General features: G+C 41.9%; 1 protein-coding gene across 1 annotated transcript in view; it reads left to right on the top strand.

Moving 5' to 3' along the window:
* arhgap22b (Rho GTPase activating protein 22b) overlaps window positions 1–16492 on the top strand; it is a gene marked incomplete at both ends in the record, with an annotated part of 75944 nt that overhangs the window by 13654 nt on the left and 45798 nt on the right. Inside the window, one exon of the mRNA XM_080789296.1 lies at window positions 15461–15675. Coding sequence (XP_080645422.1) covers window positions 15461–15675 — 215 coding nt within the window. The remainder of the gene's footprint in view (window positions 1–15460; window positions 15676–16492) is intronic.

The raw sequence follows: 16492 nt of genomic DNA, 5'->3' as shown, positions 1-16492 counted from the left end.
TTGAATATTGATATGCGATTAAATTGCGATTAATCTATATTAATTAACTACAAAGCCTCTGATTAATTAGATTAATTGTTTTAATCGAGTCCCAGCTCTACATTTAATGGGAAACAGCTTTTCAGTCTAGACCTGCATCAGGTTACACCATTAAATTAAATAACCATTTCTCTTGTGAGGGACAGGAAAATTGTCCTCACAATGTCTATTTCTCAAATTCCACTATACTTGTGGACACGTACACACACACACACGTACGTGTGTGCGCCACTGTGCCACAGTAAATGATATGACTAGCATTATGTGGAGTCCCCCCCTCCTCCCTGAGATATTACATGAGTCACAGACAGACAGACAGGCCGGCCATGATTCATCCCTACCGTAAATAAACATACCATCTACTGTAAATGACACGGCGGCCACAGAGCGCACCATTTAAACTGATCACTGGCATTATGCAGGAAAAAACCAGACCTTTTCTTTCTCCTGAAAAGCAGACCAGAATGCAGAGCTGCAGGGACGTGGAGACAGTGTTAAGAGGGGGCAGGGGCTATAACATCCCGTTAAGAGGGAACCTTTGGACAAAAATATTGAAAACAGCAGATCTACAATCTCAATGTGTCGCGCTGCGACGCGTTGAGAGTGTTAAGAGCTTAGCTAAACTAAGACTAAATATACTGACATTTTCGTCAACAAATAAAAACTAGACTAAAATGTTAGGAAGGGACTAGTGGACAAGAGATCCAGTTTTATGCTGGGTTGCATGCTGAAAATAGCAGATCTACAATCTCGCAACGAGTCGCGTTGCGAGATTGTAGATCTGCTATTTTCAGCATGCAACCAAAGTGTAAAATATGTCATTACAACGACATCAAGGCCTGTCAAAACACATTTTACTAAAACTAGACTAAAACTAGACTAAACACTAGAACATTCCAGGTGACTAAAAATGTGACTAAAACCAAGTGAAAACTATTCAAGAGACAACGACTAAAACTAAAATAGAAATTTGCTGCCAAAAGCAACACTGGTGTGTGCACGTCCCTGCAGAGCAGCATGGTGGCGTGTAGTTGCTGACCACAGAGCAGCTACGCCCAGACGCCATGAAGGAACCAGTGAATCAGATACATGCTCTGACATCCACACTGGAACAGTTGGTAGTGGTGCTTGGCACGCACGCATGCATACCCTGTACTCAACCCATGCACGCACACACACCCACACATTGGACACAGAAGCACGTATACACTCACAAAGCCACATTGACACGCACACACACACAATCACAACAAACGCACTGCAGGCAGACTTCACTGCTCAGCCAGTGTGTGTAATATGTTCCAGTGTGTCCATTATCATCCCACACAGACCATATTATAACAATGATGATGACCGCGTGGCAAACTATACCGCACACGCACATATACACACGTTTGTATTACACTTGTGAGGACAACATTTTAAGAAATTAAAGCAATTCCCCTCTCCCCCCACGCGTCATGAATCTCATCTTCTGTGTGTTGACGGAGGGCGCTGGCATCTATCCATCCAAACATTTTATCTATCAGACCATACAATTTGTGATAAATATATTTAAAAAAAAAAGTGTATTAATATATATATTATTTTAAATAAATTATTAGATTTAACATTGTTGTTTTGATAAAGCTTTACACTGCTTTACACACCATACATTGTGATAAATATTAAAAAATAAATAAATGTATTAATATATATATATATTATTTTAAATAAATTATTAGATTTAACATAATTGTTGATGTTTTGATAAAGCTTTACACTGCTTACCAATAGCCCCCCCCCCCCCACACACACACACACACACACACACCTACAGCGCCACACTGTGGCTAAAACAAGGCATCTCTAAAATGCTTAGAGCTTGAACAATGTGCCCATATACTTGTAAATAATGTCTACCTATCCTATACAGTACCACAACCATCCATAATGTCTATTAAATTAGAATCCACAATGACAAAATGCACTTTAGCCAACCTGTGCCAAAACCAGGGGGGCAGTCAGACAGATATTTTGTGAAGCCACTAAGGAAATGAAAGTTCATATAATGGCCTGTTGTGGCGCTATCACTGGACCCAGAAAAACCCATAGCCCCATAGAAGTCCATGTATTTGGGCCCAACTTCACCTAGACTGTATTACCTTAATAAACATGGTCATGAATACTTTTTGCTTCCAGTCACTAGTTTAAAGTCTCATTTCTAATGTCATAATATTCTTATTGGAAAATGATGGTCCCATGTATAAAAAGAATGACCATAAAGTCGCGCATGTTCTGAGGGGCGTGGCTACCCAGGGCTCGAAATTAACTTTTTTACTTGGTAGCACTGGTGCTCCCAATTTCAAAATGAAGGAGCACCAGAAAAAAATTAGGAGCACCCACCAAAATCTAAGGAGCACCAATATGTAATCGATTTTTTACATTCATAAAAACAATAATATAACGTGTGGTTTACAAATAACATAAAATGACTAAAGTATAAAAATACATGCCAGAATTTAAAATGTAGTGTCCAGACTTTCTGTCCCTCATCCATCCATCTCTTCAAAGAGGCCGAGGCATCAAACATATCCAGTTGAGGACCCTCTAGTCTACACTCATTCCGGCCAGTCACATCACCCGTTTTCTTTTTCTTTGTTTTGTGTTTTTCACCTTCATAGCCTATTTAGATCATATAATTAGAATTTCTAATATAAAATAATTTCTATGTAAAACATGGTATTTATAGCTATGCCTACTCACTATGCCTACCACTTCAGTGCTGGAAAATTACTCTAATGTTATACTTAAGTAAAAGTAGCAATACTGCTGCTATGTAGAAACCAGGTAGAAACACTTACAGGTCTGCTATTCTCTCTCCCTCCCTCTCTCTCATTCCCTCCCTCTCTCTCATTCCCTCTCTCTCTCTCTCTCTCTTGCAAACGCGCTAGCGCACACACACACACACACACACACACACACACACACACACACGCCGGTCCGCCACTAGCTGGCTAGAGGCTCCGGTCTTTTCTGAATCGCTGCCTTGAAATAATGTACTTTCTGACACATAGTGAAGTTGTGACTTGCGACCCGACGTGGTTCCAACTTCCATTTGTAGCTATAAATATATATATCTGTCAGAGAGTAAACCGTGCACACGCACGCACACACACACACACACACACACACATTTCCTTGTTCCATTCACGTCAAGTACGCTGTTGTTGCGTGTATTAATTATTTAGCATTGGTAACACCTGTGTGTTCTGTTCCCCTAGCTTTAGCGTGCTAATGTGTCAATAATTGCTGCCTTGAAAGAGAATAAAGGAAACCCAGCCAGCATAGCAGAGAAAATTACAGTTCCATTTTCTTACCTTTTGTCGTCGTCTTCTTCCCCAACACTTCAAAGTCCAGCTGTTCACAATCACCGGCGACCTCCGTGATTTCGGGGGGCTCGACCGGCTTCACCTGTCCGCTCACGGTGCACCTTTCTGGGGCAGTGGGAGCTCGTCGAGCTCCAGCTAGCAAAAATAGACAAACTACAATTAAATGCTGCATCCATGAGGCGTCCTACTTGTAAGCTTGTACATTTTTCATACTATTGATTTTAAATTTATTTTATTTTTCTAGTGGAAAAGTCTGGTTGACTCTTTGGGGTTTATAAATGAAGAATAGCGTGCGACTATATAGCAATCATAACATCATCGGATACACTGGAACAGTGGTTTTCAACCAGTGGTCCGGGGACCACCAGTGGTCCTTGAGGGGGTTCCAGGTGGTCCCAACCCAATGGAGAGTTGATAACCAAATGGACTCTTATAGATCTCCTGAGAGTGGAATATAAAATGAAACAAAGTTTCATTTTACACCCTCAAGAAGAGTTAAACGATTGTTAAACCAATTTAGGCCGGACGTCGAAATAAAAAAAAATGTCTTCTAAATTCTGACAGTTTTCTGAAATATCTCATGTTTCTGTATCAGTGGTTCTCCATATTTCATGTCAATAATTGCTGCCTTGAAAGAGAATAAAGGAAACCCAGCCAGCATAGCAGAGAAAGTTACAGTTACATTATCTTACCTTTTGTCGTCGTCTTCTCAAGTCCCCAACATTTCAAAGTCCAGCTGTTCCCAATCACCGGCGACCTCCGTGATTTCGGGGGGCTCGACCGGCTTCACCTGTCCGCTCACGGTGCACCTTTCTGGGGCAGCGGGAGCTCGTCGAGCTCCAGTGAGTCACTAGCATGTCTGAGAGGTCTGAAAAAACATAAATATGAAAAACATTTAAAAAGTCCAGGACTTGTAGGTCTGGTATTTTCCGGCGTCACTGTGCGCAGCCAGACACTATTGGAGCTGCTGACAGCTCGAGCGCAAAGGTTTGTAAACGCCCGCCACAAACAGCCAGCTGTGATATGATCGGACAAACTGCAGCTCAGACGATTTAATGCAATGATGATAAAAGAATACATACCGGTAGGCTAAATACGAATGTTTGAATAAGCAGGCGCACTGTCAGAATATATAGCTATAGCCTATAACACACATTTATTTTTCCTAAACCAAAGAAAATCCCACTTTAACCACCAGTAGTGGGCAGTAATGAAGTAGCCCACTGCCTACAATAACTGAAAATAGCAGATCTACAAGCTCACAATGTGTCACGAATCGATGCAACGTGTTGTGAGCTTGTTGGTCGGCTATTTTCACAAGAACATCTTTGAATAGTTTGAATGAATGAATGAAAACAACAATTTCAATACAGTATTGCATTGATATTAAAGGGTAAGACCACTTTTTTTGAGGTTTGGGTTGTGTAGTTATGATGCAACTCCAAATGTGGACAAGAAATAAAAAAGAACTGCTCCAGTGATTAGAAATTGATAATTTAAAATATGCTCCTCATTGACTTACATTGTAGCTAAAACAGCTCTCAAAGTTTTATTTTTTCATAAATGTTATCTTCCTGTTGATTTGTCCATTTTATTGGGAAGAAAACCTGGACTGGATCCGTGGATCCGGATCCAGATCTTCAAATAGTAAAATCAACAGGAATCCACATGAGTTTTGGTGATGCTCTATATTGTCTGAATCAACTTAGTTTGTGTTTGTTTACGTACTAAAAGAGTGACTTTGAGAGCTGTTTTAGCTACAATGTAAGTCAATGAGGAGCATATTTTGAATTATCAATTTCTAATCACTGGAGCAGTATTTTTTATTTCTTGTCCACATTTGGAGTTGCATCGTGGCAAAGTAACTAACCCAAACCTCAAAAAATGTGGTCTTACCCTTCAAAAGGATACCGGTATGTAGGTATTATTTTATTTGTACTTAGGCCTATACATATTTTTAAAGCCAGTATTTTAACATGCCCTATAGGCCTATACTGTCTTCATCATGAGTGATACACAGAAGTACAGCAAAGTATTACACTTGTGAGGACAACATTTTAAGAAATTAATCTAATCTCATCTCATCTCAACTCATCTCAAACATTTATCTATCAGAACATAAATTGTGATAAATTTATTAATATATATATTATTTTAAATAAATTATTAGATTTAACATTGTTGACGTTATGATAAAGCTTTACACTGCTTACCAATAGACCCACACACAGCCACACTGTAGCTAAAACAAGGCATCTCTAAAATGCTTAGAGCTTGAACAATGTGCCCATACTTGTAAATAATAATAACTTGGATTTATATAGTGCCTTTCAAGAAACCCAAGGACCTTAACAAGACAAACAAAAAACAAATAGTCCACCACAATGACAAAATGCACTTTAGCCAACCTGTGCCAAAACACAACACAACAATCCATTGCAGCACTGCGTCGGCGCACAGTCTGTAACTCTGTGAGAGAACAAATGGAACCAAATGGACCTGAGGTGGTTCCAACTTCCATTTGTAGCTATAAATATATATATCTGTCAGAGTAAACCGTGCACACGCACGCACACACACACACTTTTCCTTGTTCCATTCACGTCAAGTCCGCTGTTGTTGCGTGTATTAATGAATTAGCATTGGTAACACCTGTGTGTTCTGTTCACCTAGCTATAGCGTGCTAATGTGTCAACAATTGCTGCCTTGAAAGAAAATAAAGGAAACCCAGCCAGCATAGCAGAGAAAGTTACAGTTACATTTTCGTAGAATAAAGGAAACCCAGCCAGCATAGCAGAGAAAGTTACAGTTACATTTTCGTAGAATAAAGGAAACCCAGCCAGCATAGCAGAGAAAGTTACAGTTCCATGTTCTTACCTTTGTCGTCGTCTTCTTCCCCAACACTTCAAAGTCCAGCTGTTCACAATCACCGGCGACCTCCGTGATTTCGGGGGGCTCGACCGGCTTCACCTGTCCGCCCACGGTGCACCTTTCTGGGGCAGTCAAGCTCCAGCGAGTCACTAGCATGTCCTGGAGGTCTGAAAAAACATAAATATGAATTTAAGCACATGCTACTTGTGTCCCTTTTTTCTTCAGTCATGCTAGTGTTGAAGGCGAAGCTCATATAATGAATGACGCAGCAATTAAGCAATATAATATCCATGTCATGCCGAAAATAACAAAGTTTGTAGCCCTGGTTCTTGACTCATGTATCAGGGCTACAAAGTTTGTTGACTTGTTATTTTCGACGTTTGTGGCACAAAGGCCTCCCGCGACGTCGAGTTCTGTCGAGTATTTTAACAAGACAAGGTTGAAACTAAAGAAAACATTTTAAAACTATTATTCACCGTCCTCTTCTCTTTCATGTTGTAACAGCGTCGCCGTTCTGCCGCTCTGCGTGGTGCACACGTCACCACGGACGGTGAGCCAGGAAGCAGCAGATCTACAAGTCCACAGGGTGTCGCCGATGCGACGCGCTGTGGACTTGTAGGTCTGGTATTTTTCTGACAGCTCGAGCGCAAAGGTTTGTAAACGCCCGCCACAAAAAGCCAGCTGTCAGAGCTGTGATATGATTGGACAAACTGCAGCTCAGACGATTTAATGCAAATGAAGATAAAATAATAATTACCGGTAGGCTAAATACGAATGTTTGAATAACTAGGCGCACTGTCAGAATATATATATATATATATATATTTATCCTATAACACACATTTATTTTTCCTAACCAAAGAAAATCCCACTAACCACCAGTAGTGGGCAGTAATGAAGTAGCCCACTGCCCACAATAACTGAAAATAGCAGATCCACAAGCTCACAATGTGTCACGAATCGATTCGATGCAACGTGTTGTGAGCTTGTTGGTCGGCTATTTTCACAAGAACATCTTTGAATAGTTTGAATGAATGAATGAATGAAAATAACAAAATTTCAATACAGTATTGCATTGATATTAAAAGGATACCGGTATGTAGGTATTATTTTATTTGTACTTAGGCCTATACATAGTATTTTAACCTGCCCTATAGGCCTATACTTCATCATGAGTGACACACAGAAGTATAGCAAAAATAGACAAACTACAATTAAATGCTGCATCCATGAGGCGTCGTACTTGTAAGCTTGTACATTTCGTACACTTTCAGAGTAAAAAAACACTGTGTAGATTTCCAGAGGTAATAAATAAAGAAACTATTGTATCAAATGATGGTCCGTATAGCCTCATGCATATCAAACTGGTGATCCTTAAAATTAAGTTTTGAGAATCACCGACTTACAATACAATACAGATATACCCAATTAATCCAAAAACTGATAAAACACTATCGAATGGGACAAGCTGTAAACTCCTTGCAACGGGAACGCGTGCGTGCGTGTTAACGATTCCAGCTGTGTGTGAATGCACGGCTGTTTTAAACCCCTTTTGGTGTTTTAAACTAAGGACCACTTTTCAACCCATCTTCATATAATAGGTCCTCACTAAGAAAATCTTGTTTAAAAAAAATGTCACTGGTGGACGGGTTTCTGAACTGCCCACAGCCCTCCTATATGAGACACAGATTGAGTAGAGAAAAATGGTGCCATTTTATTATGATTATTAGTGAGGACCTATTATATGAAGATAGGTTTGAAAAGTCGTGAAGTGGTCCTTTACGCATTATGTTATACTTTAGCTGTTGAAAAATAGCAGATCTACCAGCTCGCTTGTAGATCTGCCATTTTTGAAAAATCGTGAAAATGTGGCACAAATCTTTGAATATATATTCTTTCAGAGAGAACGTTTTTAACTCAAATCTTTGCTTCTGGGGGGGTCCCTGGAACAACACATTTTCAGATGGGGGTCGGCAGCCAATTTCATATATGATATTCTGGGGTCCTTGACATGAAATAGTGTGAGAACCTGCACTGACATAGAAAACAAGAGGCTTTTCAGAAAACTGTCATGATGTAGAAGACATTTTGTAGAATCGTCCTCATGGTCTTAAATTGGATATAAGGGAGAACAAGATAAAACGTTCCGCGCTGAGGGCTCCATGAACGCGACAGCCGAGTCGAGCCGACAGATGGTTTTCTTTTCATTGCACCAGAAATCTCTGGGCGATAATTGCCTGTCAGATCATTCTGGTGCAATAAAAAGCATATTATGTGTAACATTGCAGGAGCTGTCGGTGTGCGAGCAGTTTCATTTTGTTTCTTCCAGGAAACGTGAGAAAGATATTAAAGTATATATTTAGGACTGTTGTCTCCTTGGAGAGATATAGCGTTTAAAATAGGGGTTGAGGTGGTTTCACTGATATATGAATTCTTATTCTTTTGCTGGGGAGTCGGAACTCCAAATTATTCCAAAATGTCCAATACATTCTGGCGGCTGGTGGTGATTTTGGGTGGGGGGGGGGGCTATAAGACATCCATTATACTGTATTACTGTATATACTAGTTCAACCTGCAGCAATAGCATCATATTCCAGATATCAAAGTACAGCAATGACAGACACTACTATAGGCCTATACTTTGTTACGGCAAGTCACGTGCACCACAACAACAGAAGTGCTGCCCACAACAAACACTCCACTGCTCCAGTGAACATAATGAATTGCATTTTTAATAATTAATTGCATTTTTATAGCACTTTTCCAAGTGCTCAAAGCGCTTTACAATGGTTAATTTCATTCATTTATACATTGGGAGGTGAAGCGGCGAACAGTCGACGCCAGCGTCCTCACTTCCCACATTCACACACCAACGGTGGCGAGCTCACACCGACCGCCTCATTGGAAGCAATGTAGGGTTCAGTGTCTTGCCCAAGGACACTTGGGCAAGACACTGAACTTGTGGACAGGAGGAGGAGCCGGGATTCGAACCGCCGACCCCAGGGATCATTGGACGACCTGCTCTACCTCCTGAGCCACAGCTGCCCTTGTTTGTATTTGTACAGATATCTATACTCTTACTGTCATTATTAATAATAATAATTTGCGCCTGCAGTTAAAAATATAGCAGCAGTCATCTTTAGGTGTAATGCAGCTTTACAAATAGCAGCCAGTGGTACAGCATAGCCTAGTGAAACTTATCCCCTCCTCTACACACACACACACACACACACACACACACATGCACGCACACAAACACACACACACACACACACACACACACACACACACACACACACACACACACACACACACACGCACGCACACGCGGCACCAAAACAAATCAAAACACAAATGCACACAAACACAGCCTCTCTCCTTCTCTCTCTCTCTCTCTTTCTTCTCACTTTTCCCAACACAATGAGAGCTCAGCCACTTTCAATGTGATTAAACCAGCGGTCATTTGTTTCTTAACTTTGTGAGATAAATGAAGCAAATCCACATGCAGTTACCTTTCTGTGGGTCCAAGTGGTGTCTGCAGGCCTCAAGCAAGAATGTACCTTTCTGTGGGTCAGCTTTTCCACCCCACAAAAGGTATTTTGGTGTCTTTCCTTTTGTTTATATCCATCATGGTCTCATTGGACGAGATGCCCCCAGTCTCTTAACTTCATTCCTCCCTCCACGGACACGGGACAACACAGGCTATAAAGTATAATTAACTTAATTAATTTAATTTAAAACCACCCGCCATCACTTCACATCATACACCAACAACACACGAGCAGGCGCTGTGATTCGTCAACCTCACGGCCTGAGGCGGGCCTCAGGGCTGAGCAGAGCCCTCTATTGGCTCTGGGGCTCAAAGGTTTTAGCCCCAATGGGAAGTAAAAGTAATCCAAGCAGCTAGGTGTGTCATGTCAGCTGTGAAATCATTCAAGAAGCCTTTTGGGCTGTAAAATATAAGCCCATTTTGATGCTGTTGCTGCTTTAGATTCTATACCAGAATATAAAGGTATCTCTTCTAAAACATTTAAATAATAATGTTGTATCTTTACTCCATAAGATAGGTTTGGCTGCATTGGCTGAGCATATATATATATATATATATGTATATATTAGGGACCGCACACTCGAGAGACTCAGGACAAGATTATTTATGCTTCATGTTTTATTGCACGACGCGTTTGGCCTCGTCAGGTATATATATATATATATATATATATATACACACACACAATTGTCCATATAAATTGTCCATAGCCTATAAAGTGTTACAATTAGATTCAATCTGGAGGGAAAAAAGCCAAAGCGGGCGTGGCAAGTGCTATATCCCCCGGAACCCCTTCCCCTCTAAAATGAGATGCGACATCTCAAGGGGCTTATCCTTTCAATAAAGGTTTATATGACACCCCTGCCTATTCCTATAGTTACAATACTTGATCTATTGTATTATTATAATATCTATCATATCTATTATATTATATTATAGACCAGCTGAATTCTGCTGAATGCATCCAGCAAATAAGACCCTTAACGGAAAGATCAGAAAGAATGGCCATTGATTTCCATTCATCTGTCCCTGCTTCCCTCTGAGCATTGATTGTGTGTGAGCGCATATACGTGCGTGTGCATGTGCGTGTGTGTGTGTGTGTGTGTGTGTGTGTGTGTGTGTGTGTGTGTGTGTGTGTGTGTGTGTGTGTGTGTGTGCGTGCGTGCCACCCAACAAAGAGGATGTCTGCTCAACTGATTTCTATAAATTATACATGATGGTCACATTGCAGTGTTTCTCAGAATCACTGCATGTATGAACCTCACACAGCAAGAGGGAATTTGGGCTCGGTTTTATTTCATTTTATTCTTCTTTTGGCCTTTCTTTCAGGCACATTGATATAAATAAACATTCCCTTTAAATGTATTAGTTATTCTTGTGTGCTTGTTGTGGCTGGTGGTGATCTTTTAATCAACATTTAAACCCTGTATTCTTAGAAACAAATTGCTTAAAGCACGTCTTTATTGAAACATTTTAGTGTTGTTCATGACAGCCATCTTGTGTTTACGTGGGGTACTTCTTTTCGTACAGTAGGCCATGTCTAACCTCCATAAGTAATGCACTTTTGCTTTAAGTTTGAATATTGTGTAATCAATGTGACAATATGTGACTGCAACTTGTCCCTGTTTGCAGATGACTCTGCATCTGTTAAGATACATATATACATTATACAAGCTAGTGAGCTTGTAGATCTGCTATTTTTGAATATCCGACACTAAAATGGTGCAGGTGCTTTCCTGGTTTTTAAGAGCTTAAGAAGTACAGTTGTAATAATTTGTAATAATAATAATTATTCGAGATCATGGATTCAAAATGCCACGCCAGACTTTCCGGTCCTTCATTGCCATCCATAGTTCCTGCTTACTGAACGGATACATGTGTCCCTATAGCGATGACATCAGGGAACGACAGTTTTTCTACCTCTGGTCTGCTTTGAGGCAGGACTCCAGAGAAGAAGGGAAGATATATTAAACCTCATTGTCAGCTCTGTAGCAGTGGCCGGCAAACTGTGTTCTTCTGGATCGGACTAGTGAGGAAACACGTAGGGAAGGTTGCCAAATATTAGATTAGTCGATGGGTGGCTCTTCCAAGAGAGATTTGGCGCTCTCATTAGCGTTCTCTCATTGTGTGTGTGTGTGTGTGTGTGTGTGTGTGTTGGGGACAGTGTCATCAAAGCAGCACATCCGTTCTATCTCCAGCTGTCCTTTACAGAGATCAGGTTCCACTGCATGGGCCTCGGGGAGACGCACGCACGCACACACACACACACACACACACACACACACACACACACGCACACACACAGATGCTTTATGGGAGATCAATATTAGGCAGTAATATGTAATTCATTCATTCATTCATTCAGTACTGTAGTTGCATAGCAGTGTAACAGGCAGAAACTAAGATACTGCTATATGGAGAGAAGAGAGAGGTGTGTGTGTGTGTGTGTGTGTGTGTGTGTGTGTGTGTGTGTGTGTGTGTGCGCGCAAATGAGAAATGGAGGGGCAGACCCTGGGAGAGAGAGTGTGTTCGCATACACGATGAGTGAGCGTACAAGATTGTCTGACATGCACACGCGCGCACGCGCACACACACACACACACACACACACACACACACACACACACACACACACACTACAGAATTTAAGGGAACTGGGAATCACAAAAGCCAATTTCTTAACGGCTAACGGTTATCGGCTGGCCAGCCCTCAAACTAATTAACACTTAAATCAGTCAGACATTACCAAAATTACCAAATCAATATCACCACCAGTCCACCCAAACCCCAACCCTCCCATAAGCAGATCTCTCCACCGCCCTGCTCTACGGTTAATTTACATCGCTTATTTACTGCTGGTGTTTTAAGCTGGCAGGTTGATATTGGTACTTTATTCATTCCCACTGGGAAATGAAGGTGTTTAAGGATTAAAACGAATCCTGCTGCACATTGTCGGAAAGTGCGCTTCGTTTTGGCAGGTGTGAAGCCTCATTAGAATCCTAATGAACCGCATTCTACTCCGTCAAAAAACGGGGGTTTCGCTTCGCTTCCAATCGCACTTGATTTCGATCCGGTGCAAGTGTGAATGCAATCTCTATATGCAAGAATCCCAACTTCTCTGCCCATTCGCATCGATCGAGTCTACCGAAGTATTAGGTGTGAAGGCGACCTTATACTTTCATAGTAGTCTCGCGTTGCCAGACTGATGCCTGTCGCAATTACCAAATGCTTTCATCATACAGTCTCGATATTTACAAATATCACTGATTAAGAAGACAAAATAATATCACCGACCATTGGCGTAGTTGGACTTGGAACATGCCGAGTAGATCTTGCTTGTTTGGTGTATAGTTTGTTTGAATGCTCCCTCCAGCCTTTTCAGGTGTTCCAGCTCAGCCAAACGAGCAGCCATCTTGCTGGTGCATTCTGGGAGATGTAGTTACCAGAGTGTGATGTGGGAAGATGCATAGCAAACTCTCCACTTCTGAGTTTCGACAAAACACACTCTATATTATAGCATTCGGAGATTGTGGAATAGTTGTCTGTCTGGCTACGGGAGACTACTCTCATAGAGACACACAAATCTATTTCTTCTGATGCAGTTACTATATTATATTATATTATATTTATTTTCATGCTTATCATTGTTCAGCCAGTAGGTGGTGCATATATGCTGTGTATTTCTCTTGTCTCTGGCACTGTGGTCAGATTGGGCCTAATTAAGCTGAAGTTAGGAACACCTGTGTAGACCAGTATGCAATGAGAGGTCAGTTTTCTAGTTGTTCATGCAGAGAGCAGACGTTTTTTATCCTTGCTCTTGAGTTTGTGATCACCACAGGATCATTGCTTGTAAGTTATGCATCCCTTCCTTTCTTTCTTTGCACAATAATGCTAGTTTGTTGACATGTGCTGGCTTAAGCTTCAGTTGTGAACTACCTCTTAGACATGCTTTCTTTACACCTGTGTGTGTGTGTGTGTGTGTGTGTGTGTGTGGCTGTAGGCCATTAGCTGGTGCTGCATTAGCCATGGTGCTTTCTGTTATTGGGGTTGCATTTTGTGTTTGTTTTTTTTGTGTGCATTTACAGTACATTATTTTGAGTTAATAATGTGTAATTTGACAGCCTTGTATGATGTGTTCAGTACAGAATATATGACCAATCAACGTTCTTTTCCCTTTTTGTAGTTTTACTGTGTGTGTGTGTGTGTGTGTGTGTGTGTGTGTGTGTGTGTGTGTGTGTGTGTGTGTGTATATCCTGCTACTGTGAGTGAGTGGAGAGGATTGAATCCATCGCTTGTGAGAAACAGTAAAAGGTTTTTTTTGATTGATTGAAACATTTATTTACAGTTTGCAGAATTACAGTACATTCCAAGCACAAACTCAATACAAAGACTTTTTTAACTGTGAGTGCACGACCCAATTAAGCATTACACTTGTATACAAGAGGGTCCACCATGTTCAATTCATCAAAACAGGTCTCCCAGTTGTCTGTCTGCCTATAGTTCCAGCTCAGTGGCCTTGTAGTTAGAGTGTCCGCCCTGAGACTGGGAGGTCGGGGTTCGATCCCCGGCCGGGTCATACCAAAGAAAAATAATGGGACCCAGTGCCTCCCTGCTTGACACTCAGCATCAAGGGGTGGGAAGTGAGGACGCTGGCGTCGACTGTTCGCCGCTTCACCTCCCAATGTATGAATGAATGAACCATTGTAAAGCGCTTTGAGTAGGCACGTAGTGCATAGAAAAGCGCCATAAAAATGCAATTCATTATTATTATTATTATAGTTGAAAAAGGGGGAACTCTTTGACGAGGTATTACGACCTTTGACCCTATATGGGGTCTTGGCTCCAAAGGAGTAATATATGTTGTGGCTGTCAAGGATCACAAACCAATTCAGGCAAAAAGATGTACATTTATTGAAAGAAAGCTTCACAATATTTACATCAGCAGGGCACGCATGTATTTTTATATAGCTTCAGGGTGGCCAATGCTAAAAATAACAAAGAAAACCCCCCCAACCCTACCTAGAAAAGAAATGATTCTAAACTACTCCAAAAAGAAAATGACAATCTAGGCTGCCTGACTAAATGTTAAACAATGGGTCAAAATTAGGGCACCAAAATAAATAGCAGCACACCCTTACCATATACAGCCCCCCTGGGGTTTGGGATACTTGGACAGCGGTTTGTGTACTTATTAGGTTAGGTCTGTTCTCTAAACACACAGTAACTAGAGAAACCTCAAACTCAGCAGGTAAAGCACACAGCCTACAGACACTACCTAGGTTACAGACTGGGATCAGCAGCAGCACAGGTGACGGATGGCAAGACTGACGAGGAGCTTCTCCCCAGCCTTTTATACTGGTGGCTGGTGATTGAAATATGAGGCCCAGGTGTCTCCAGACTCTAAGCCACTCCTCCAATCCACCCTCCAGTCATCATGCAGCACTGAAAAACACTGACAGTGGATTAAACACAGCCACAACAACACTAAGGCCACATAGGGCCGTAACACGAGGGCAGAATAGTAAAAAAGCAGGCGATTACAACTTCTGTGGGTCAGAGCTTATACAGTGACAATACATCTAATGTGCTTGTGATGTGTCTCGTGTGTCTCCGTGCGTATATTATCCAGCCAGGTCCAAGAGCATGGTGATGGGGGAGCCCGTGTCGGGCCGCGGGGGGCCCGGTTCCTGTCGGCCCGCCTCCCCGGGCCTCCAGGAGGTGGCGCTGAAGGCGGGCTGGCTGAAGAAGCAGCGGAGCATCATGAAGAACTGGCAGCTGCGCTGGTTCGCGCTGCGCTGCGACCACCTCTACTTCTACAAGGACGAGGAGGAGACCAAGCCACAGGTAGGCTATACGCTATACAGTGGTGGTATTAACCCATTCTGACCTGAGATCAGATTCACACGAGGTTTCCACTGGACACACACTGGTCTGATTAACCCATTCTGACCTGAGATCAGATTCTAAAAAAATGTCAGTCGTTCTTCGATTTTTCAAAAATAGCAGACCTACAAGCTCATAGCGCGCCACCGAGTGGCGCGCTATGAGCTTGTAGGTCTGCTATTTTTCAATAGCTAAAGCATGACATGATGCTAACACCAAAATGGGTTCCCATTCAGAATGGGTTAAGGCCTTATGTATTGCTTTCTTTTTTTTCCTTTCTTTTAAATTTTTATCCCACGATTTTGTAACCCATGTTTCAACCCCTGTATCAATTATCTAATGTGATCCTGGGCTCTACACACCCTCCGCCAACCCGGGGAGAGCAACGGACTTGAACTCATGCTTCCTTCATGCCTGAGTGTCCAAGTCACTCCTTTACACCTGACAGGGGGGAGTTTCCCTGGTTGGACGTATAGTGCGTGGAAGGAACACGTTATTCCAACCAGTTCCTTTCCCCTCCATCAGGCGCCCCGGCTGGCCAGGGGGAGGCAGTTTAGAGACCAGGATTACTGCATGTTTTTTGGGGACACGGGGAGAACATAGTAAGGCCCTTTCACCAGGGCGTAATGTATATCAAGTATTTGTACCCGAAGAGTCTGTAGAATATCTGCGCGCTGGTTGTGGTGGTGGTGGGTTAGGGTCTGGGCCAAATAAATTCCCACAAAAATGTCAGGACCTATATGTTTGTCTCAGTCCAGCCCTGTAGGCCTCGTCTGAC

The sequence above is a fragment of the Protomyctophum bolini genome, assembly GCF_963924005.1.
Source record: "Protomyctophum bolini genome assembly, chromosome: 18".
In the NCBI taxonomy this organism is placed as follows: Eukaryota; Metazoa; Chordata; class Actinopteri; order Myctophiformes; family Myctophidae; genus Protomyctophum; species Protomyctophum bolini.
This window is presented reverse-complemented; position numbering and strand designations above follow the sequence as displayed.